At 35.6% G+C, this 23,579-nt stretch overlaps 1 protein-coding gene across 35 annotated transcripts in view; it reads left to right on the top strand.

The window, feature by feature from the left end:
* Positions 1-23,579, top strand: part of BIRC6 (baculoviral IAP repeat containing 6) — a 256,711-nt gene that overhangs the window by 98,908 nt on the left and 134,224 nt on the right. For 16 of the 35 annotated variants that reach the window (XR_012422503.1, XR_012422504.1, XM_074012017.1 and 13 more), the window contains 16 exons: positions 1,332-1,519; positions 2,648-2,962; positions 3,206-3,305; positions 5,660-5,874; positions 6,030-6,238; positions 6,563-6,909; positions 7,512-7,731; positions 8,286-8,419; positions 9,124-9,261; positions 11,210-11,337; positions 14,277-14,408; positions 15,436-15,651; positions 16,688-16,871; positions 17,493-17,648; positions 19,532-19,665; positions 20,648-20,801. Coding sequence is in view for 33 of the 35 variants with exons in the window: in XM_074012017.1 (XP_073868118.1) it covers positions 1,332-1,519; positions 2,648-2,962; positions 3,206-3,305; positions 5,660-5,874; positions 6,030-6,238; positions 6,563-6,909; positions 7,512-7,731; positions 8,286-8,419; positions 9,124-9,261; positions 11,210-11,337; positions 14,277-14,408; positions 15,436-15,651; positions 16,688-16,871; positions 17,493-17,648; positions 19,532-19,665; positions 20,648-20,801 (2,970 nt within the window). In the remaining 2 variants the exon portion in view is untranslated. The remainder of the gene's footprint in view (positions 1-1,331; positions 1,520-2,647; positions 2,963-3,205; positions 3,306-5,659; positions 5,875-6,029; positions 6,239-6,562; positions 6,910-7,511; positions 7,732-8,285; positions 8,420-9,123; positions 9,262-11,209; positions 11,338-14,276; positions 14,409-15,435; positions 15,652-16,687; positions 16,872-17,492; positions 17,649-19,531; positions 19,666-20,647; positions 20,802-23,579) is intronic. The other 19 variants (XM_074012019.1, XM_005576162.5, XM_005576161.5 and 16 more) reach the window with 3 other exon arrangements.

The following is a 23,579-nucleotide window of genomic DNA, read 5'->3' as shown; positions in this document are numbered from 1 at the left end:
TGTAGCTTCCATGCTTAACACTATGCCCTTCATTGGCTTTGGCTTTACATACACTTTGGTTCTGTTTCTAGTTCTACTACTATGAGTTTACAGGGTAATTTCTCTGAGCCTTCTTTACTTAATCAGCAAAGAAAAAAAAAAAGGGAATCATGATGCCTGGGCCATAAATTTGCCCATAAAGTGAATTGTAGTTATTCTTTAAAACAATGCCACATGGTAATGCATACGAAATATTTGCTATTCTTATAGCAGTTAGCTTTCCCCCCATTGTGAGTTTGTAGTAAGGCCTGTTAGAAATATTTATGCTGTTATTAAACTTGGCACCTACCTTTTGTTTTGGATTAAGTTGTGAAATGAAGTTTTTATCCCAGCTTTTCCAATATATTTCTCATAAATATTGGAAAACAATGCAGAAAGAATTATGTATAGTGTTGTTTGAATAACAATGAAATGGAAAATCAAAGAAATCTCTTGTAGGGTTTCATTGAGTCTTTATTACTGATAATGTTCATGGGTAGAAGTGTGTGCTAGTTTTACTGTGTGTGGAAAACATTTGGTATTCTGGGTAGCTTATTCTGTGTAGGCCTTGTCTCTGTATAGGATATGCTTTACAATGAGGAAGTGTCATTTTCATCTGTTTTTAAATGAAGATCTTATATTTGAAGGGCTTTTGGGTCCTTTTGGTAGGTGAAGTGGGGTGTGTTATTGCAGTAAGAAAACTTAGTAAAGCAAATTTATTTCTTATGCTCAAATTGTGTAATAAGATTACTTTCATTTTTAATGATCACTTTAACAAAAATATTTGCAAACTCAAAAGTATACTGTCTCTGATTTTGCTTTGCTTTAAGAAGTCATTCCTCATTGCTGGGCTGGGCGTGGTGGCTCACACCTGTAATCCCAGCCTTTGGGAGGCCAAGGCTAGTGGATCACTTGAGGCCAGGAGTTCCAGACCAGCCTGGCCAATATGGCAGACCCCATCTCTACCAAACATACAAAAATTAGCCCAGCATGGTGGTGCATGCCTGTAATCCCAGCTACTCAGGAGGCTGAGGCACAAGAATCTCTTGAACCCACAGGTGGAGGTTGCAGTGAACCAAGATCACACCACTGCACTCCAGCCTGAGCAACAGAGTGAGACCCTGTCTCAAAAAGTCATTCCTGGATTTCCTAGATCTTTAGTGATAGTATTATCAATATACTTTATTTTACTATTAATGTTTCCTTATTTATACTTTCCAGATAGTGCCAAAATATTTGAACATGTTTTCTCTTTAACCTTTTCTTCATCCTGGTGTTTTTTGTTTTTGTTTTTACCCCTTGTCTTATGCCAGTGAGTTCCTTTGGGGTTACTCCTGCAGTAGGTGGACTATCATCTGGGACAGTTGGGGAAGCCTCGACAGCCCTGAGTTCAGCAGCCCAGGTAGCTTTGCAGTCTCTCTCTCATGCAATGGCTTCAGCCGAGCAACAGCTACAGGTGCTGCAAGAGAAACAGCAGCAGCTTTTGAAGCTTCAGCAACAGGTTGGAGACTATTTGGCTCTTTGTTCATGCTGTCTCTAAACTTCAAAAGCTGAAAAAGTACTTTAAAAATGACCATTATTTTCATAAAGAAATGTAGGTTGACTGATCTGAGCTAATCATTTTCAACAAAAATTGAGGTAAAGTCTTTGTGATATTTAAGTTGGTTGACATTGTATGAATATATCTTATTTGATACATATTTGAGGGAATATGATTGATACTTTTTGTGCAGTGTTGAAGTAAATCCGTTCTCTAAACACTCGATCAAAGAATATGTACAGTTACTAGTTACTATTTACATGGAGTATAGTTCCTAAAACAAAATTTTATAGAACAGTTAGATTAATGTGACTTAAAATTCACAAATAATGACAGATGCTTTATAAATTTTATTGTGGCTTAAGTTAGGGGTCTCCAATCCCTGGGCCATAGACCAGTACCAATAAATGGCCTTTGAGGAACTGGGCCGCACAGCAAGATGTGAGCAGTGGGCAAGCGAGCACTACCTGAGTTCCATCTCCTTTTAGATCAGCAAGGGCATTTGATTCTCATAGGAGCATGAACCTTATTGTGAACTGTGCGTGTGAGGGATCTAGGTTGCATGCTCCTTATGAGAGTCTAATGCCTGATGATCTGAGGTGGAAGAGTTTCATCCCAAAACCAGTCGCCTGTGCCTCCACCACATCTCCCTGCATCTGTGGAAAAATTGTCTTCCATGAAACTGGTCCCTGGTGTCAAAAAAGTTGAGGACCGCTGGTTTAAGTGAAATCTGTGGCAATTTCAGGTGACAAATTGTATTACATTAGTCAACCTGAGAATTCACCTCCTTAAAATATTTTGTTTTGAGCAGATATTCCTTATTTATATTTAATTGTTGTGTTTCCTTTTCACCACTACCTTGAAAGAGTCCTAGTTCCCAAATAACACAGGAAGTTTTGTGTTAAATATTTAAAGTGTACATAGCAAAGCAATGATCCATTTATATTGAGTCCAGTTTTGATTTAATTTCATCTTTAGGTATGATCAATTTAATCATGTTTATCTTCATAATATATGCCCATGTGGTATTCTGCTACAATTTAGGTAGGCAGGATTAGTCTATATATGTTGCTTTTACTTCTTTTGCAGAAAGCAAAGCTGGAAGCCAAGTTACATCAGACAACAGCTGCAGCAGCTGCAGCAGCATCAGCAGTAGGTCCTGTTCACAACTCTGTGCCTTCCAACCCAGTGGCTGCCCCTGGATTCTTCATTCATCCATCTGATGTTATTCCACCCACTCCAAAAACAACACCTCTTTTTATGACTCCACCACTCACTCCACCCAATGAAGCAGTTTCCGTTGTGATTAATGCCGAACTTGCACAGCTTTTCCCAGGCTCAGTCATTGATCCCCCAGCAGTCAATCTTGCTGCACATAACAAAAATTCCAACAAGTCCAGAATGGTAAATTATGTTTTAAATAGGTGTTGGCTTAGACATTTAAAAATATCTTGAAATATACTCTAACTTTAGAAGGCAAAATTTTTAATACCAACTTGATGTATCAAATTATTTTCTTTTATAAAATATTACAGTACGTACATTAAGAGAAGAAACTTATTAATTTGATATTATGGTTAGTAGTTTTTATAGAACTATAGTGATATCAGTATAAAGTTAGACTTTTTTTTTTCCCCCCTGCTCTAGAATCCACTTGGTTCTGGTCTAGCCCTTGCAATTTCTCATGCTTCACATTTTCTTCAACCTCCGCCTCACCAGTCCATTATTATAGAGCGAATGCATTCAGGTAATCTTCACTTTCTTAAAATATTTCTTTTTTTTTTTTTTTTTTTTTGCTTAGTCTGCCAGCCTTTTTAAGACTCATTATTCTTCAGTTTGATTTTTGTTTTGTTTTGTTTTGCAAATCGCATTTCCTCTTCGGTAAGTACATTTTATCAAGATAAGCACTTACATGTTCAAGCTTTGTGCCCACCAAATTGCATAAAGAGTGCTGTTGGGTAGTGGATTTGATCTGTTTATGAATCTTGACTGCTGATGTATTATTGACATAAATAATTCATTGTAGTTGGCCAAATCACCATTATACTAGAAATTACACTCAAAATATTCCTAAAACTAGCCTTCTTATAGTGGAACTCTTTCTTGAGAAGAGCAAACAGAACTACTGCTTACTATAATAACTGAATAAGAATAATAACATATCGTAGGCTCTGAATAGTTTGAATGTTACCTAAGTTTGTTTTCTGCTTATATGCTAAAGAACTGAGATTGGGATAGATGCTTTCAATTGCAACATATTTGTGAATAAACTGTAGGCAGTTTTTCTCTTAAAAAAGTTGGTTTTAACTACCACAAACATTTTTGTGGTTTAGCAGCAGTAGAGTTCAAGAAAATCCTCAAGGAAGTAATAAGGTTATAGTATACACTGTAGCATGTATCATTATATGAAGAATTAAATAATATTTGTGTTATTGCAATGTGGTTGTTTCCTCTTTTTAAGAAGGAGTTTGAAAGCTAAAATAAAAGTCTTATGGTATTTTCTGTCCAACTAATCATTCATTGGTAACAACATTAGTGTTGATGACATTCAGAGGGGAAATTTGTTATTCTGCAGTCTTATGGGAGATGAGCAGTTGTTTACACTGTAGTTTGGTTTTTTATACATAGCAATGACTGCAGTACATAAGCCTCCTGAGGAGGATAACTATATTCTTTGTTTGTTTTTAATAATTTTTCTTTTTAGGGAAGTATTAGTAACTGCCTTGTTTTCTTTTAAACTAGCTCCGTCGAGAATAGCACTATTCCTAGAAGTTTAATTTAGTTGTTTTCCTTCACTATAAAATGTAGCTGGTAAGGTTACTAGCTGACCCACCCCAACACAATAAAGAAGAAAAGGAATTATGACATTATGAATGATCTGCCTTCTGTTCTACTAATTGAACTTACTCTTGTAATGTGGGTGAAATGAGGGATGCAAATCTGCTTTTTCTTCACCTGTTTCATCTGGCATTGAGCTGAAGAGACTGGAATACGTCTATACTGGGAAAAAGCATTGTTTGAGATCCATTAGAGGACCTTCCCAAGGCCTTTTTCAGTGGTAGTTTGATTATACATGATTGTAGTCCTGCTTTCACTTTGCATCTAAACCCCAATGAATGCAGTATGCAACTTCACAGGAAGTTAAGCAGGGCTTAAGGAAACTAAATCAAGTAATACTGTTTGGTATTTAAATGCATCTAGTTGTGAAATTGAGAAAAAAGTTGCCAATGGCTGAAAGAAGAGTAGATTCATCCTTTACAAAATTAAGTAATATACTGCATTTGCTGATTTAATTTTTAAAAACTCTAATGTTTTAAAGAAGCTTGTTTGTTGATTGCCTTAACTGTAACAGTAACAGTCTTACTCTTGTTTTTTTTGCTTTGTTTTGTTGTTTGTTTTTGTTTTTTAAAGAGGGGTGGCCGGGTGCGGTAGCTCACGCCTGTAATCCCGGCACTTTGGGAGGCCGAGGTGGGTGGATCACGAGGTCAGGAGATCGAGACCATCCTGGCTAATTCGGTGAAACCCCGTCTCTACTAAAAATACAAAAAATCAGCTGGGCGTGGTGACAGGCACTTGTAGTCCCAGCTACTTGGGAGGCTGAGGCAGGAGAAAGGTGTGAACCCAGGAGGCAGAGCTTGCAATGAGCCAAGATCGCACCACTGCACTCCAGCCTGGGCGACAGCGAGACTCCGTCTCAAAAAAAAAAAAAAAGAGAGACCAGGGTTTCACTGTATTGCCCAGTATGGAGTACAGTGGCTCTTCACAGGCGCAGTAGCAGTCTAATGTATTGCAGCCTGGAACTCCTCAGCTCAAGCAATTCTCCTGTCTCAGGTCCCCAGTAGCTGGGACTAGAGGCACCGGCCACTGTGCCCAGCTACTCTTAATTTTCTACTTAAGTCTTGGGGTTCAAAACTAACACAGACATGTATTTCAGAAAATTTTTGAATCAATTGATAAGGCCATTTTTACACATTTACTTTTCCTGTTTGTAGTTTGGTGAGTTGATTTCATATTTTAAGATGAGTGCTCCAAACTATTTTTGAGTGTATCATTTGGTTAATTGATATATTTTTGGTCAACTGTTTCTTCTTTCTCTCATAGGAGCAAGGAGATTTGTGACCTTGGATTTTGGGAGGCCTATATTGTTGACTGATGTATTGATTCCCACTTGTGGAGACTTGGCCTCTTTGTCAATTGACATTTGGACATTAGGAGAAGAGGTGGATGGAAGGCGGTTGGTAGTGGCAACTGATATAAGCACCCATTCACTAATTCTTCATGACTTAATACCACCTCCCGTGTGCAGATTCATGAAGGTAAAGAACTTTAAGAAAGTAAATTGATACGCTTTCTATGTTTCTGACAAGTTATGAAAAATAAACAATTTAAAAATATAACTTTTAAAATACATTGCTCAGATTTTTATTGTGGCAGATGTGCATATATGTATATTTATAATTTTTCATTTCAGATCACTGTCATTGGACGTTATGGGAGTACAAATGCCAGAGCCAAAATCCCATTAGGATTTTACTATGGTCACACCTACATCTTACCTTGGGAAAGTGAACTGAAGTTAATGCATGATCCTCTAAAGGGAGAGGGAGAATCTGCAAACCAGCCAGAAATTGACCAGCATTTAGCAATGATGGTTGCTCTACAGGAGGATATACAGTGCAGGTTAGTATAGAGTACAAATTTTAATCTTATTGAAACTTTGTATTTTATATAATGTCTTGCTTATAATTCTGTCAAGAAATATCTTTTCATAGGTGTACAGATAAGAGCAAAAGGAAGTAGGAGATTAGCACGTTATAGTAACACCTAATACATGAAAATATTGTGATTAATTAATGGACTGCATGTATTAGTACCTATCAAGTGGGTAATTCTTTTTAATGGTTGTATGTTAACAGGTTTAAGAGATTTAATTCTTAGTATTTGTACATGTACATAAAGAGGACATTACAAGAATTATTTTGTTCAATCATTTTTTACTTTTAGATATAACTTGGCTTGTCATCGTCTGGAATCTCTTTTGCAAAGTATTGATCTTCCTCCTCTAAACAGTGCTAACAATGCACAGTACTTTTTACGAAAACCAGATAAGGCAGTTGAGGAAGACAGTAGGGTTTTTTCTGCTTATCAAGATTGTATTCAGCTACAGCTTCAACTAAATTTGGCTCATAATGCAGTGCAGAGACTCAAAGTGGCGCTAGGTGCAAGCCGGAAGATGTTGAGTGAAACATCAAATCCAGAAGATTTAATTCAGACGTCTTCCACAGAGCAGTTACGTACTATCATCAGATATTTATTGGACACGTTGCTCAGCCTGCTTCATGCTTCTAATGGTTTGTATTTGGCTTACATATTTTAAAGGCTGGAAATATACTTGATATGATTTCGCTGCATATTTCAGGATTTGTGTCAATATTTTATATTGTAAATTTTGGTATTTTTAAAAATGTCAATATTTATGAAGTGTCTCTTTAGGTTAATACATTTCTCCCTGTTATTTTAAATATTTCTTAAATGAATTTTTGTGTGTTTCTTTTGGGTTTCTGCTATTGACATGCACATCATTGTGCTACTGGCATGGTATTAAGTATTGCATGGAAGTTCAACAGTGAAACTTTTCATAAATTGCTAATATAAAGGTATCATTTTTTAGCCAGGAGGTATTTTTGATCATTACACAAGCTCACACATTCACTGACACAGTCATCTGATACATCCAGCTCCATAGGCAAGAAATGTAATTTACTTAAGTGCTAAATATTTCCCTCTCCAAGTATCTAACAGATTTCTACATATAAGGAGTAAATACATTGCAAAATAAATAGAATATAATTATCTACTGATTACTAGAAAAGAGGAAAGTGTGTTTAGGCATGCTTTAATATTATAATATACATTTAAATAGGAAAGTTTACTGTTTTCTTTCTTGTAATAGGACACTCTGTTCCTGCAGTTTTGCAGAGCACATTTCATGCCCAGGCCTGTGAAGAGCTCTTTAAACACTTGTGCATCAGTGGAACCCCAAAGATACGGTTACATACTGGTCTTCTGCTTGTTCAACTATGTGGTGGTGAAAGATGGTGGGGTCAATTTCTTTCTAATGTCCTTCAGGAATTGTACAATTCAGAGCAGCTTCTCATCTTTCCACAGGATAGGTAGGTCGGAAAATGTTGGAGGTATTTGTTATTAATGATTTGTACTTTTCACAGTTACTGGTCAGGTTTTGAAATCTTTGAAATGTGGATACTAAGTTGTGAATATGAAGCAGATCTCAGAGTTTGTGAAATGACCAGTGAAGGGCACCAGCACTGTGTATCGAAGAAGATAATAAGTAATAATTAGACTCTACTCTTTAGTTTTCTAATTGAACTTGTGGACTTCCTAGATCTGTGTTTATAAGTATTTCTATTAGATTATGTTACTTTATATGCTAAATGTGTTTGTGGCTAATAAAGTTCTCTCATTCACTCAGTGCTTGATTTCTTGTTAATAACATTAGAAAATATAACCAGTAGTTAGAAAAATAACTAATTTTAACTTCATACCTCCAGATACAAATCTTGCTTTCCCAGTCTGATATATGGTATGTTTTAAGAAAGCAAACATTCTGTCATTACTCTGTTAAATTTCTGTGTAAGCTATTTTAAAAATTGAACACTCATTGATTCTTACTATTTTCTCTTTTTTTTTTGTTTTGTTTTGTTTTTAGGGTCTTCATGTTACTTTCCTGCATTGGTCAAAGATCACTTAGTAATAGTGGAGTATTAGAAAGCTTACTTAATCTCTTGGATAATTTATTGTCACCTCTTCAGCCACAGTTACCCATGCATAGGAGGACAGAAGGTATTAATAGAAAGCAGTGTTCTTTAGTAAAAACAGTATTCCTGTAAATATTGCTTTTATAAAATACCTTCTCTGAAATACTTTAATATTAATTGCAGCACATTTAATATTTTTATGATGTAGGCTTTTAAGAATGAGCAACCTTCATGTGATTGCCTGCCACATAGTTATTACTTTTAAAATTTATTACCTTTTCATTATTTGCACTTAGTATAGTATGTTTTTCCTATACTGTTATAACTAAAATCAAACTCTCTTATATAAGTTTAAGCTGTAAGGCACAGTTTTGTTCCAATCAACAATAATGAGTTTTGTTTGAGCAAATTTTTTTGTAAGAATAAAAACATTAGAACAATTTTAGTGCCATATGAATTATGAGCTGAGAGTTAGATGTTTTATTTCAGTTCCTGTGAGTCTAAGAATAGTCTCTTATACCTTGCTTTCTAGTTTATATATTACACTTTGGATTCAGCCTACACTTAATCTGTTTTTATACCTTGAAGTCTTTGTCTTTCATTAGATTTGATGTTTTACTCAGTTTCTGGCTGTTGGTGTCTATTTTTTAGACTTATTACATATAAATATTAGTGTTAGTAATGATATGGTATGTTTTGGATTTATAAATTTTTTTGTTTCACTTATAGTATCAGACCTAATTAGGAATCCTAAAGTCATCTGGATGCTTTACTCTCATCTCTCTACAGGAGTACTAGATATTCCCATGATCAGTTGGGTTGTTATGCTAGTGTCCAGGCTGCTGGATTATGTGGCAACTGTTGAAGATGAAGCAGCAGCTGCAAAGAAACCTTTGAATGGTAAAGACAGGGAGAGGTTTCTGACAGGTATCAGAAGTTTATAATAATACGTTGGTGGGGATTTTGAGTGACTTCGCAGTTGTTCCAGAACTGGCTATTGGCCTGGAGCTACCAGCTGTATGTAATTTATAGAAAATACAAATGAACTTTACTACAATTCTGTTTAAAGATAACATTTATACTTGGTGGACTTCATAGACAAGCTCCTTTGTCTGGACATGACTTTTAGTTTCTAAATACAGTTATGACTTTCACAAGGTGTCTTCCCTTAGGCTCGTTTAAAGACTTTATAATAGCATGCATATAAATGAGTTACGAAAGGGAAATCAGAGAGTTCTTATTTTTTCTTAGTATGATGTGTCATTTCATTTAGCATTATTGGTATCTGCTAATTAGCTACAAATGACCTTTATTTTTAAATACAGAAATTCTCAGATTTTGAGTTGTAAGCTTTCTTTATAGGTTCGAAGCATAGAAAAATTTAAAAATTAAATCAACCTGCAAAATTATTTTATTCCCCTCTTCCCAATTAACAAAGCTTTTTGTTTTTATTTATTTTTATTTTTCCTCAGAGATTCTTGTTCTGAAAGTAAGGGTTTTTAGATAAAGGATTTGAGATAGCTAAATCCAGTACGTAAACCAGTGAGATATATAAGCCTACATACAGTTTACATCTAGTATGTAAGCCATTGAGATCCATAAAATTTGGAATTCTGTACATTGTCAGGAACTCAGTATTTTTAAAAGTTCCCTTGAGATATTATAGTGGAATCAGTTGTTTATAGTGCATATTGTGTTTAGGAAGATGATGGGGAATTCATATGTATAAGGAATTTGTTTTATAGTGATTTTTAAAAAATAATGTATATCTATAGTTTACTCAGTTGTAGGATATAGAGGTAAGAAATACAATTAACATAAATAAAACTACATTCATATTGAGAAAGTCTTGTCTCGTTCTGTCGCCCAGGTTAAGTGTAGTGGCATGATCTCAGCTCATGGCAACCCCCACCTCCTGGGTTCAAAGGATTCTCCCGTCTTAGCCTCCCAAGTAGCTGGGATTATAGGCGTGTACCACCATGCCTGGCTAATTGTTTTGTATCTTTAGTAGAGACGAGATTTCACCATGTTGGCCAGGCTGATCTTGAACTCCTGACCTCAAGTGACCCACGTGCCTCAGCCTCCCAAATTGCTGGGATTACAGATGTGAGCTACTGCTCCTGGCTGAGAAACAGTCTTGAAAAAAAGAAAAATATAAAATAAACTGTAATGTAATCTTGGAATGTAGCAGATAGTATTGGGAGTATGTTTGTTTATACATGTAGATACTATGGAAACATTGGTGGAAGAGTTTTAGGGTTTTAAGAACTTGAACTAAGACTTGATAAATAGATAGTAAAGAGAAAAACATGTTTTTAGGATTAAGAAAAGATGTTTTAGGATTGGAGATGGGTAAAGTGTGATATTGGGCCTGAATTAAATGAAACAGAATAGTCTGGACATATTCCAAAAAAGGAGAGTAAGTATAGGTAGACAGTTATGCGTTCTGAACTATCTAAGCTTATTTTGGCAGTTATTAATTAAATTATTGAGTATCCTTTTTTGGTCCCTGATTAAAAGTATCTGTGTTTGAAATAGGCAATAGTAGTATTTGTTGTTAAAATTGAATGACATCTTCAAAGTTGTATAGAGATTAATCTTAATTGTGGAGGAAAATCGCTATTATCTAAAGGAAAGATTGGAGACAGAGGGAACTCTGGTTTTAAAATGATTTAGGGTCTACGTTAGATAATTGACAGTTATCCAATCTTTATACGGTCAGATCTTCTAGCAATTTCTTTACAATGTTTTTCTTATTAAAACTGCTTTTCATGATTGGCACATGTATAATTGTGTTTTTTGTTTTTTGGGTAGGAAAGGTACTTTAAAATCACATTTAACAGAATGATTAATACAAGTTTTCCTTCGCCTGTAGGTAATCAGTGGAGTTTTATTAACAATAATCTACACACTCAGAGCTTAAATAGATCTTCTAAAGGCAGCAGTAGCCTTGATAGATTATATTCCAGAAAAATCAGAAAGCAGCTTGTTCATCATAAACAGGTAATTGTCAATACATTTAAAAATTTTTAATGTTTGAGAATATTGTTTTGGAGGTTGCATGAGATAGATGTGCCATCAGATACAAGGTATGACATTTAATGGGCTCTTAGCTTAGGAAAATTATCTAACACTTTGGAGACTTCAGTTTCTTTAATTGTTAAAACGATGACAATATATAGTTTACAGGCTTCGTTGGTGTTCCTTTAACTATTTACTGTTATACATCTTTATTACTACCATTCTAAATGAGGTTGTCATTATCTTTTCCTAGTCAAAAACCTCTCTTCCTTTGTTTTGTTTTAATTCAATCCATTTTCCTTCATTTAATTCTCAGTGGCTTTTAGTTGACCTTTGGATAAAGGGTATTCATCTTCTGCCCCTCTATCTAGCTTCCGGTTTTAATTTTGGTTTCTTTTTCCATTTCCTTTTTTTCCCTTTTTCATATATATGTGTGTGTGTGTGTGTGTGTGTATTTATTTATTTATTTGTGAGACAGGGTCTCATTCTGTTACCTAGGTTGGAGTACAGTGGAACAATCAGTTCACTGCAGTCTCCAAATTCCTGGGCTCAAGCAGTCCTCTTGCCTCAGCTTACCGAGTAGCTGGGATTAGAGCCTGCAATGCCAGGCTAATTTGTAAATTGTTTCTTGTAGAGATAGGGTCTCGCTTTGTTGCCCGGGCTGCTCTCGGACTCCTGGCTCTGGTGATTCTTCTACTTTGGTCTCCCAAAGTGTTGGGATTATAGGTCTGAGCCACTGTGTCCGGCCACAAAATATTTTTGTTATTGCTTTAAGATGTACGAAGATTCTATGTGAAAATCATTAGCTCTGGCATGTTATGAAAGCTTTGGGCTTTTCAAATTTATTTTATTGTTTTATTTTTTATATTTAAAAAATTTTTTAATTCATGGGGCTTTTTTAAAAGGTAGACTTAGCAATAAGTTGTTTATTTTTCACTTCTAAGTTTTTCAACTATGAGCTAGTTCAGTCCTTTGCAGGAAAAATGATGAGAAGCATCGTCCTCAATTGGCTTTTCTTTTTGAGACCTTTAACCAATTTTGGGTTGTAGTAATTTGTATCTTTTAATGTTTATGCTCAGTGCATTTAATTAGGATAGAAAACAAAACCTAGTGTGTCACTCAGTGAGTATTTGTCTGTAAAATATTATTACTTGATTCTTCATTATGAATGACAGTATTGGCACAGTTGGCAAAACTTAAAAGGTGCTCTGAGGGATAATTGGTGGTCAGGTGTCAGTATTACTTCTCTGATTTTGATGGCTGTAACTGATTTGTAGAAGGTTTTTATTTCTAGGAATTATATACGAAAGTAATCAGGGCGATTGGTCATCAGGTTACTAACTTACTGCCAAATGGCTTAGTGAAAACCAGTTGTATTTGTACAATAATTAAAACTGGTTGTTTCAGAAGAAATTAAAAACCATTTTTTTTCTTGATTATATTTCTTGTGTATGTTAATTATAGAACTTTGGAAACTATTTTCTGAAAATACTGATTTGTAGAAATTCTCAGTTAATGTTTTTAAAATTATGTGTACATGCTAGTTTTAATTTAGGATAGAGTTTTTTTCATCTGTGGAGATAACAGCCAAGTGGATTTTTAAAAATAATATTAGTAATGTTTTTTTCCTGATACCAAAACAGGTGTGAGGCAGGGCTCACTTGGGAAGGCTGAGGCAGGTTGATCAGTTGGGGCCAGGAGATCAAGACTGGCCTGGCCAATGTGGTGGCGTGTGCCTGTAGTCCCAGTTATTCAGGAGGATGAGACAGGAGAATCACTTAAACCTGGGAGGCAGAGGTTGCAGTGAGCTGAGATCACACCACTAGTCCAGCCTGGGCGACACAGGGAGACTCTTGTCTCAAAAAAACAAAAAAAAAAAACAAAAAAAACCCCAAAAACGTGTCAATAGTAGTAGTTTAGAAAGTGTTCTCTGAGAAGGAAGACTTAATAAGTTACTGACTAAATTATTATTCATTTATAGTTTTGGCTATGTCTTTCTAGTACATTAATGTAACTTTCTGTGTACACTGTGTACATTGCTGTATGGAGAACACATTCAACAGATTGTAAGGTCTTTATGAACAGAGAGTTGTTTCTCTTCTTTGGTCTGTTTGTTCATTGTTGTCGACTGCTGATTGCCATTGTTTAGGAATGGGGGAGATAGGGCAGGAGGGAAATGTGGATATAGTTATAAAAGGATATGAGGGAACCTTGTGGTGGAATTGTTTGGTATTGACTATTGTGGATACATGAACTAACACATGTAGAAGTGTATCCAACTAAATACATACACAGACACACACAAATGAGTGCAACTGAAAGTGGAGAAATAAGATTGGCGAATTCTATCAATGTCCATACCTTGTAATATTATCCTATAGTTTTTGCAAAATGTCATCGTTAGAGAAAATTGGGTAAAGTGTACAAGAGATTTCTGTATTCTTATTTGTATATAGGTTAATTATTTCTTAAGCTACATTGTAGCAAGTAACTACAATGATCTCAATCCCAATTTTAATAAAAAATATAGACATACCAAAATGTGTACTACTCTTGAGATTTCCATAAAAACAGAACTAAGAAACATTAAGCAATAAAATATTTTTCCCATATATTTAATTAAAAATAAACTTTTCCCCCTCTATTAAAAAATACATATCACTCAATTATGTTAGTGGTTTATATAAAAGTCTTCCAGTTATTTCTTACTCCCATGGGGAAGGGAGATTTTAATGAAAATGGGGAGAGATCTCAAAGTTGGGATTTGAAATGATTTTTTAAAAAATTAACAAAACGGTTAAAATTATACTACATCTTTCAAGATAATATGGGTTCCATTAGTTTGATGTGTGAATTCTGTGAGTATAGTAATTTTTTTTTTAACATTGTTAAAGATTAAGTTGTTTATTTGTTTTATAAAGCAACTTAACCTACTAAAAGCAAAGCAGAAGGCATTGGTAGAACAGATGGAAAAAGAAAAAATACAAAGTAACAAAGGATCGTCATATAAACTCCTGGTAGAACAAGCAAAACTAAAGCAGGCCACTTCAAAGGTATGATCTGTACTTCTCAATATAATTATCTCAGAAAAGTCAAGGAGTTATGATCTTTAATTATGATCAAGAAACTTGAATATATATTATTCTGCTTAACAGAGTAGCCAATCTACTCTGGACTTTTTTTTGGTGGGGTAGTTTAACTGAAGGAAATGTATGATAAATGTGGGCTTTAAGTATTATTCTAACGTATTACCTTCAATGTGGATTGAGTTCCAGTAAATTGAAGATAAAGGACAGTGGAATGTATAGTTTTGCTAATGTGGCATTGATAGAGTGGTTTATTTCCATTTTACAATACAAAATTATACAAGATGATTGCAAATATTGTTGTATCAGCCTCACAAGTAAAATTTATATGTAAAATGAAAAAATGTGGCATTCTCTTTCCCCTTAGTATTGTTACTGGAATATCTTGGTGTCTGAGTTTAGAATTGAAACTTGTGTCCAGTGGTGCTCACAAGGCTCAAATGTAGTATGTCTTTTGTAAGTGAAAGTGAAGTTCAACTGATTTGGAAGTTTTAAAACCTTGATGTTTACTTTTTAAAATTTTGAGGTATACTGTATATGTATCAAACAAGTTTTGTAGTCTTTCTATAATGTGAAATTATAATTATTCCACCAGATTTTGAAGTAACTCAAATTAATATTTTGTACTTGATGTTATGTTAGTTTTCTTTACCTTCAACCTTTTACAAATTATGTTTAGGATGTTACGGTAATGTTTATGTTGTTAGATTCGACTTAATAACTTAATGTATTATCTACAGTGAACGTCTGTAGAATTTCACTTTTCTGAAATTCTGTTATATATCTGATACTTTACTCCAAATAGAGGAAGTAAGGCATATTGGTCAGTTTAGCTTTTAATATTCTTACTTTTGAAACTTACAGTGTATCTAAAAATTTTGCTCTTTAGAAGTTGTAATATGGCGTGAACATTTTCATTACTTAAATCTATCTCTACTGAAAAACTTTTCATTAAGTAAACATTGATTTAAATACTGTGAATTTTTGTGTGCAGCACTTTAAGGATTTAATTCGTTTACGTCGGACAGCAGAATGGTCCCGTTCTAATTTAGATACAGAAGTTACAACAACAAAAGAAAGTCCTGAGATAGAACCACTTCCATTTACTCTGGCCCATGAACGTTGTATCTCCGTAGTCCAGAAACTTGTTCTGTTTCTTCTTTCCATGGATTTTACATGTCATGCTGATCTCTTATTGTTTGTTTGTAAGGTAGGTAAACTGTAAGTATAGACTTGTAGGGTTGGCCAGGCTCGGTGGCTCATGTCTGTAATCTCAGCACTTTGGGAGGCTGAGGTGGGTGGATTGTTTGAGTCTAGGAGTTTGAGACCAGTGTGGGCAATGTGGCAAAACCGCGTCTCTCAAAAAAAAAAAAAGTAGACTTACAGGGATTTAAAAACTAGGAAAGAATGATGTTTTTAGTCAATTTTGATTAAGAGAAATGATGCTGCTTTTGGTTTTGCTTTTTTGCAGTTACTTTTTTTTATTGTGTCTTAAAAGATAGAAAAAATTCTTTTCAAATTGTTTCTTAAGGAAACCTGATTTATATTTTAATTTAGTTAAAACTTGAAGGTTTGAAATGCAAGTAATATGGATATGTTTATCTCCAACCTGCCTTTCTTATATTAATTAAAATAGGAAATACACAAATAAGTGTCAAATTATATTAAAGGAGGACTTCTGGCCGGGTGTGGTGCTTCACGCCTGAAATCTCAACACTTTGGGAGGCAGAGGGGTAGATCACAAGGTCAAGAGATCGAGACCATCATGGGCAACATGGTGAAACCCCGTCCTTACTAAAAATACAAAAATTAGCTGGGTATGGTGGCATGTACCTATAGTCCCAGTTACTCGGGAGACGGAGGCAGGAGAAGTGCTTGAACCTGGGGGCAGTGAGGTTGCAGTGAGCCAAAATTGTGCCACTTCACTCAAGCCTGGCGACAGAGCGAGACTGTCTCAAAAAAAAAAAGGACTTTTAATGTCATGATTGCTTTTCTGTGGCATATTCACTGTTTGTAGAAATTTAATTCTTAACTATACAATTAGATTTTAAACCAGATTTTAATATTTGATTCATGAAATTACATTCTTTTGCATTTCATCTCAAGCAATATTTTTTTGACACCAGACTCATACATCATTATTGAAACCTGTTGTTCAGTGCTAAAGTATTGGTAGACTTCTGTTATTGTTTGAAAAAAACATGTAATTGCTATTTAAGTGTATGATTTTATAAAATGTGTTACAGGTTCTTGCACGCATTGCAAACGCCACGAGGCCAACTATTCACCTGTGTGAGATTGTGAACGAACCCCAGCTGGAAAGACTGCTATTACTTTTGGTTGGAACTGACTTCAATAGAGGAGATATATCTTGGGGTGGTGCTTGGGCTCAGTATTCCTTAACTTGTATGCTGCAGGATATTTTAGCAGGTGTGTTAGGATTTTTTTTTTTCACAGAGTATGTCAGAATTACCTTGTCATTGCTCAACTAAGAATCTTCAAAGGGATCTTTAACCCCCTAAAAGCATAAAGGTCTGTTTAATCGGTTTAATGTTATAGCAGTAGTAACCATTGAGAATTACTTTTGTATTTAAGTATATTGATAGTTGTGATAAATGCAAGGCTTTAGAAAGGCGTTAGGTTGTTAAAGTGCATGAATATTGGAGCTAGACTGCTTTATTATTATCAGTGGTGTGCCGCTTACTGGGTGAGGAAGTCACTTTGCCTCAGTTTCTTCATATATAACATAAGGATAATAAGGATAATCTTTGTATAAGGTTTTTGTGAATAAGTGAGTTAATGCATGTAAAGTACTTAAAATAACTCTTTGTACATGTTACGTGTTTACTAGATACTTGTCTCTAGCATTTGAAGGTAATGGAGGGAGTCCTAGCATTCCTTAGGTGGGTAGGAACTCATTTGCCTCAGATTCTTTTATAGTTAGTAGAGCATTTATTCTGTCAGTGACTAAACTGGAGGAAAAAAATATGCCTTAATATGTTTCTGAAATCTGTATAAATTATTAAAACAGGACTATCCTCTTACGTACAGGAGAATTACTGGCTCCAGTAGCCGCAGAAGCCATGGAGGAAGGAACAGTGGGTGATGATGTAGGTGCGACAGCTGGTGACTCTGATGACTCCCTTCAACAGTCCTCAGTTCAGTTGCTGGAAACTATAGATGAACCTTTGACACATGACATAACAGGTAAATTTTACATTATGTTTCTTCTTTATTCTATTGAATGGAAACACATTTCAAAATAAAGAATGTTAGAAAAAAATAAAGTTGATTTTTATATTTTTCTATTAGTTGTTTGGCCTTATAAACTAGATCTATTATTTTCCTCGTAAATACATTTTGTCTTGGTTCTCTGAATGAATGCTCATTACAACAAAATGCTGTCATTTCATAGTGTCCTAATTATGTTGATGTAGTGTGATTTGGCAATGATGAAGAAAACCCAATGTAGAAAACGTGTAAAGATACAAAGTGATGAAGACAGCAGTTTAAAAGCTCTTATTCTTTAAGATCCAGCATGTGATTTTTTTTGGTGTATTTTTTTTTCTTTTTTTTTTTTTTTCCTTTTTAAAAAGTATCTTTATAAATTAGCATGCATCATCCTTGATCATCTCCATACCCCTTACTTTTAAAAAATATATTTTGGCTATTAACTGGTATATGTCAGATGCTGCAGTCATTTTCAACCATTTGTCATTCCTTAATCTTGTATTTGCTCACGATTTTCTATTTTTTACTTGATATTCTCTTTATCTGGAATAGATTTCCTGTGTGCATGATGAACACTTCATTACCCAAGGTTCACATAAAGGATGCCTTTCTCCAAGAGGCTTTTTCTGTCATTCCCAGCAGAGTTTGGGACTTCGCTGTCTGTACTTCCTTTGTACTCTCAAATATCTCTTCTAGACATATCATGTTGTATTCAGTTTTAATTATAGTGCACCCCCACCTCTGAATTTCTCTTAATTTATTGGATTGGAGAGTTTTATTTTATTTTATTTTATTTTATTTTATTTTATTTATTTATTTTTTTTTGAGACGGAGTCTTGCTCTGCCGCCCAGGCTGGAGTGCAGTGGCCGGATCTCAGCTCACTGCAAGCTCCGCCTCCCGGGTTCACGCCATTCTCCTGCCTCAGCCTCCCGAGTTTTATTTTATTAATCTTCATGTACTTATACTCAAACCCTCATACAGGCTGGCATTTACTAGGCATTCTATAAAGTTGTATTGATTAAGAGGATGGGAATGATGGAAAAGTAAGAGCTATAAGGGGGTACTTATAAGGGTTATAAGAAAGCTACTTAAAAAGTTGGAGACATCTGAGAGAGAGTAATTTCTAATTCATAACAGAAAAATAAGGTAAAAATGGCTTTTTTTTTTTTTTTTTTTTTTTTTTTTTTGAGACTGAGTCTTGCTCTTGTCACCTAGGCTGGAGCACAATGGCACGATCTCAGCTCACTGCAACCTCTCACTCCTGGGTTCAAGTGATTCTCCTGCTTCAGCCCCTGGAATAGCTGGAGTTACAGGCGGCCACCACCACACCCAGCTAATTTTTGTATTTTTAGTAGAGACGGGGTTCCGCCATGTTGGCCAGGCTGGTCTCAAACTCCTGACCTCGTTATCTGCCCGCCTCTGCCTCCCAAAGTGCTGGGATTACAGTTGTGAGCCACCGTGCCTGGCCAGTAAATGGCATTCTTATAACTTCAGTCCTCTTTGCTTTTCTCTTTAATACTGGGTAACATTACCAGTAATAATGAATGTAATATAATGAATTACATGTTAGATGTAATAGAATATATACTATTTAGTAATGTTGGTAATTATTTTTGATAGCAAAGTTTATGCAACTTATTTCAACAAGAGCTAATACTGTGGTCTTTAGGAAAGCAAATATCAGTGCATCTTTGTTTTTATTATGTATTATGGAGCAAAATGTTTGCATACATAGAGATTTTTTTTATTAGGCATATGTAACATGCAAGTAAAATAACTTTTTGTAACTAAAAGCATTATGTCATCTTAATTTTATGTGATATACTCCACCAATAAGATCACTTTTAATTATTTGAAGGTGCACCGCCTCTGTCCTCTTTGGAAAAAGATAAAGAAATTGACCTTGAGTTACTTCAGGATCTAATGGAAGTTGATATTGATCCTTTAGATATTGATCTGGAAAAGGACCCTCTTGCAGCCAAGGTTTTTAAGGTATGATACATTAGAATATTCTTTGAAAAGAGGCTGGGCGCAGTGGCTCATGCCTTGTAATCCCAGCACTTTGGAAGGCCAAGGCGGGCAGATCACGAGGTCAAGAGATCGAGCCCAGCCTGGCCAACATAGTGAAACGCCGTCTCTATTAAAAATACAAAAATTAGCTGGGTGTGGTGGCACGCGCCTATAGTCCCAGCTACTCAGGAGGCTGAGGCAGGAGAATCGCTTAAACCTGGCAGGCGGAGGTTGCGGTGAGCCATGATCATGCCACTGCACTCTAGCCTGGCGACAGAGCAAGACTGCATCTCAAAAAAAAAAAAAAAATTTATATATATATTTGAAAGGAAAGTCTTCCGTCTCATACTTTTGGCTTAGTAATTACTTAAAAGAGGAAAATATACATACTTACCACTAATGCAACTCATTATTCAGCATATTCAAAATTAAATTGCTGTAGGTACTACTATTGTAGTTTAAAAAAAATCAATGGAATGGTATAAAGAAAACTTACATTTTTATTAATATAGCTACTCATAATTATCATACAGTAATGAGAACCACCTTTAAGTATACAGAAGTATAGTTGTAGATCACCAACATTTCAGACAGCCGTTTAAACCTCATCCAAGCTGAGTTCATTGCAGATTCTACTTGTATGTTAGCCTACTTCTTTTTTTTAAAGGAGAATCACCTATAATACTTTATGGTGGTACTGTTCTTTGGTCCATAAGAGATTTTATTAGCGATGCTACTTTCAATTTCTGAACATACAAGGTATTTTTAGATTTTGGCAGACAGTGAGGAGAAAATTACTGGACCATTCTTATAAATCATTAAAATTATAAGGGGATTTGGGAAATTTAAAGGGCGGATAGAATATTTAGTTTGTAGTTCTGTTTGGGTTTAGATAATGTAAATAATGTGTCATTCAGCCAAGAGGCAAAAATAAACCACAGTTTTTTTTTTCCATTATTTTAAGCCAATAAGCAGTACATGGTATGATTATTGGGGTGCTGATTATGGAACCTACAATTACAACCCTTACATTGGAGGTCTGGGAATTCCTGTAGCAAAGCCACCAGCAAACACGGAGAAGAACGGATCACAGACAGTTAGTGTTTCAGTCTCTCAGGGTAAGTGTATGTTTGTATTTTAAGGCATATGCTATTCTTAAAACAAGTCTCATATTTATGTATACTTTGTCCCTTGAGAAATTGAGCCTGGGTGTATGCCAGTGGGTTTAGTATCACAGCTGTGCCATGAGTACCATTCAGAACTGTTTCTCTGTAGTCAGTTTGGAGGAACTTCTATCTTTTTGACTGTCAGAATAACACCTAGCAAGTGTTGTGTGGGATTGGCAATGATTTTAATTAATTGTGCTGTATTTTAATTGTTGACTTTAATAGTAAACTTGTATTTTATTTATAAAGAGAATGAAGCTACATTAAATAGTTAAATATTATTTTTGCAGTTTTTTATTTTGAGATGGAGTCTTGCTCTGTTGCCCAGGATAGGGTGATCCCATCTCACTGCAACTGCCGCCTCTCAGGTCCAAGTGCTTCTCTTGCCTCAGCCTCTTGAGTAGCTGGGACTACAGGTGCATGCCACCAAGCCCAGCTATTTTTTGTATTTTTAGTAGAGACAGGGTTTCACCATGTTGGCCAGGCTGGTCTCAAGCTCCTGACCTCAAATGATTTGCCCGCCTTGGCCTCCAAAAGTGCTTGGATTACAGGAGTGAACCACCGTGCCCGGCTTTATTTTTGCACTTTTCTAGTCATGTTGGATATATGAGATGTGTTTAATTTTTTAAATAAAATATATTTTTCCCTTTTCAACCGTGCTCCTTCTGTTATAAAATATTTTTTAAAAATTTGAAACACACATTTACTAGAATGTTTCAAGTTCAAAGCAGAGAATTGTTTATTCTCCAGAACCATTTGAGAGTACATTGATAATTTGATGTCATTTTTGTTTTGTTTTGTTTTACAAATCAGGACATTCTTCTACATATACACATCAAGAAGTATATTCCCTTAAAATCAGGAAATTAACGTTACTGCTATCATATACTGAGAGCCCATTCAAATTATAGTGGTTATCTAAATAATGTTCTTTATGCACAAGAGCCCAGGGAAGATAATGCATTGCATTTAATTGTCATGTCTTTTTAGTCTCATTCAGTCTGCAGTAGTTCCTCAGAGTTGACCTTCATGACACTGATGCTTTTGAAGATAGCAGGCCAGTTATTTTGTAGAATGATCCTCAGTTTGTGTTTGTATGCTATTTCCTTGTGATTAGATTGAGTTAATGTATCTTTGCAGGAATATCCCACAAATAATGCTCCCCCCTCCATTTCATTCAATTAGGTGGCCCATGATTTTGATCTCTCTCACTATTGGTGATGTTAAGTTTAACCACTTGATGAATGAGTTGTCTGCTCGACTTCTCCCTTGTAAAGTTACTCTTTTCCCCTCTGTAAAAATGTTTTGTTGTCGCTGGGTTTTTTGGGGGTACACACATGGTCTTGCTCTGTCACCCAGGCTGGATTGTAGTGGTGTGATTTCAGTTCCCTGCATTCTCTGCCTCCTGGGCTCAAGCAGTTCTCCTACCTGAGTCTCTCAAGTAGCTGGGACTACAGATGTGCGCCACCACGCCTGGCTAATTTTTGTATTTTTGTAGACATGGGGTTTCACCATTTTGACCAGGCTGGTCTCAAACTCCTGAGCTCAAGCAGTCTGCCCTCCTCAGCCTCCCAAATTGCTGGGATTAAAGGTGTGAACCACCGTGCCCGGCTGCTATAAAAAGTTTTTTGGGGGCTGGGGAGCAGAATGGTACTTGGAAACTATAACTACCCTGTTCCTTACAAAGTTTCTTTTTGAAAAAATTACTGGCCAGACGCGGTAGCTCACGCCTGTAATCCCAGCACTTTGGGAGGCCAAGGCAGGTGAATCACCTGAGGTCAAGAGTTCGAGACCAGCCGGGCTAACATGGTGAAACCCCATCTCTACTACAAATATAAAAAAAATTAGCTGGACATGGTGGCGGGCACCTATAATCCTTGGGAGCTGAAGCTGAGGTAGGAGAGTTGCTAAAACCTTGGGGGAAGAGGTTGCAGTAAGCCAAGATCATGCCACTGTACTCCAGCCTGGATGATAGAGCAAGACTCCGACTCAAAAAAAAAAAAAAAAACAGAAAGAAAAAGTTACTGTAATAGTTTATTCATTTAGTTTTGAATGGACTCATGATTTTTTATTCAGTGAATTATACCTTATTATCACTTTTTTTTTAATGTGGAAAAATGTAAATAACATAAAATTTTTCCTTTTTGTTTGTTGAGACAGGGTGTCACTATGTTGCCCAGGCTGGGTGAGCCCAGTCCTTCAACCCCAGCCTTTCAAGTAGCTGAGATTACAGCATACTCTACCACACCTGGCAAATTTATTATTTTGACCATTTTGTGTGTGTGTGTAGTTCACTGTCAATGAGTATATTCACAGTGTTGTCATCTGTTTTTTGATGTTCAAATTGTCTCAAATTTGACCAATAGGATCCCCCTTGAGATTTTCTCATCATTGTTTTAGCACTTCCTTGTTCTCTGGCAAAACATGATAGCCCAGGTTCATCTTTTACTTTAATCTGCCCCCTCCCCCCGGAATTAGTCACTTCTTAAAGGAGCATGGTATTTCAAAAACTTTTAAAGGAGAAATGTGGTTAACAGATGATGATTTCGTCATAGATAAATGTGTTGCTATTTTGGGACTGTTTCCATTTCCTCCTGGTGGACAGAGCTAGGGAGTATGTGTTTGTGTGTGCGTGTGAACACACACACTTGGCATCTATATTTCTATATCTGTCTGTATATCTTCAATATGATCAGTTCACATCAGTGTATCTGGATTTAATCTAATTCC

This window comes from Macaca fascicularis, chromosome 13 (assembly GCF_037993035.2).
Source record: "Macaca fascicularis isolate 582-1 chromosome 13, T2T-MFA8v1.1".
Lineage (NCBI taxonomy): Eukaryota > Metazoa > Chordata > Mammalia > Primates > Cercopithecidae > Macaca > Macaca fascicularis.
The sequence above is the reverse complement of the archived record's forward strand: the minus strand, read 5'-3'. Positions and strand labels throughout refer to the sequence as shown.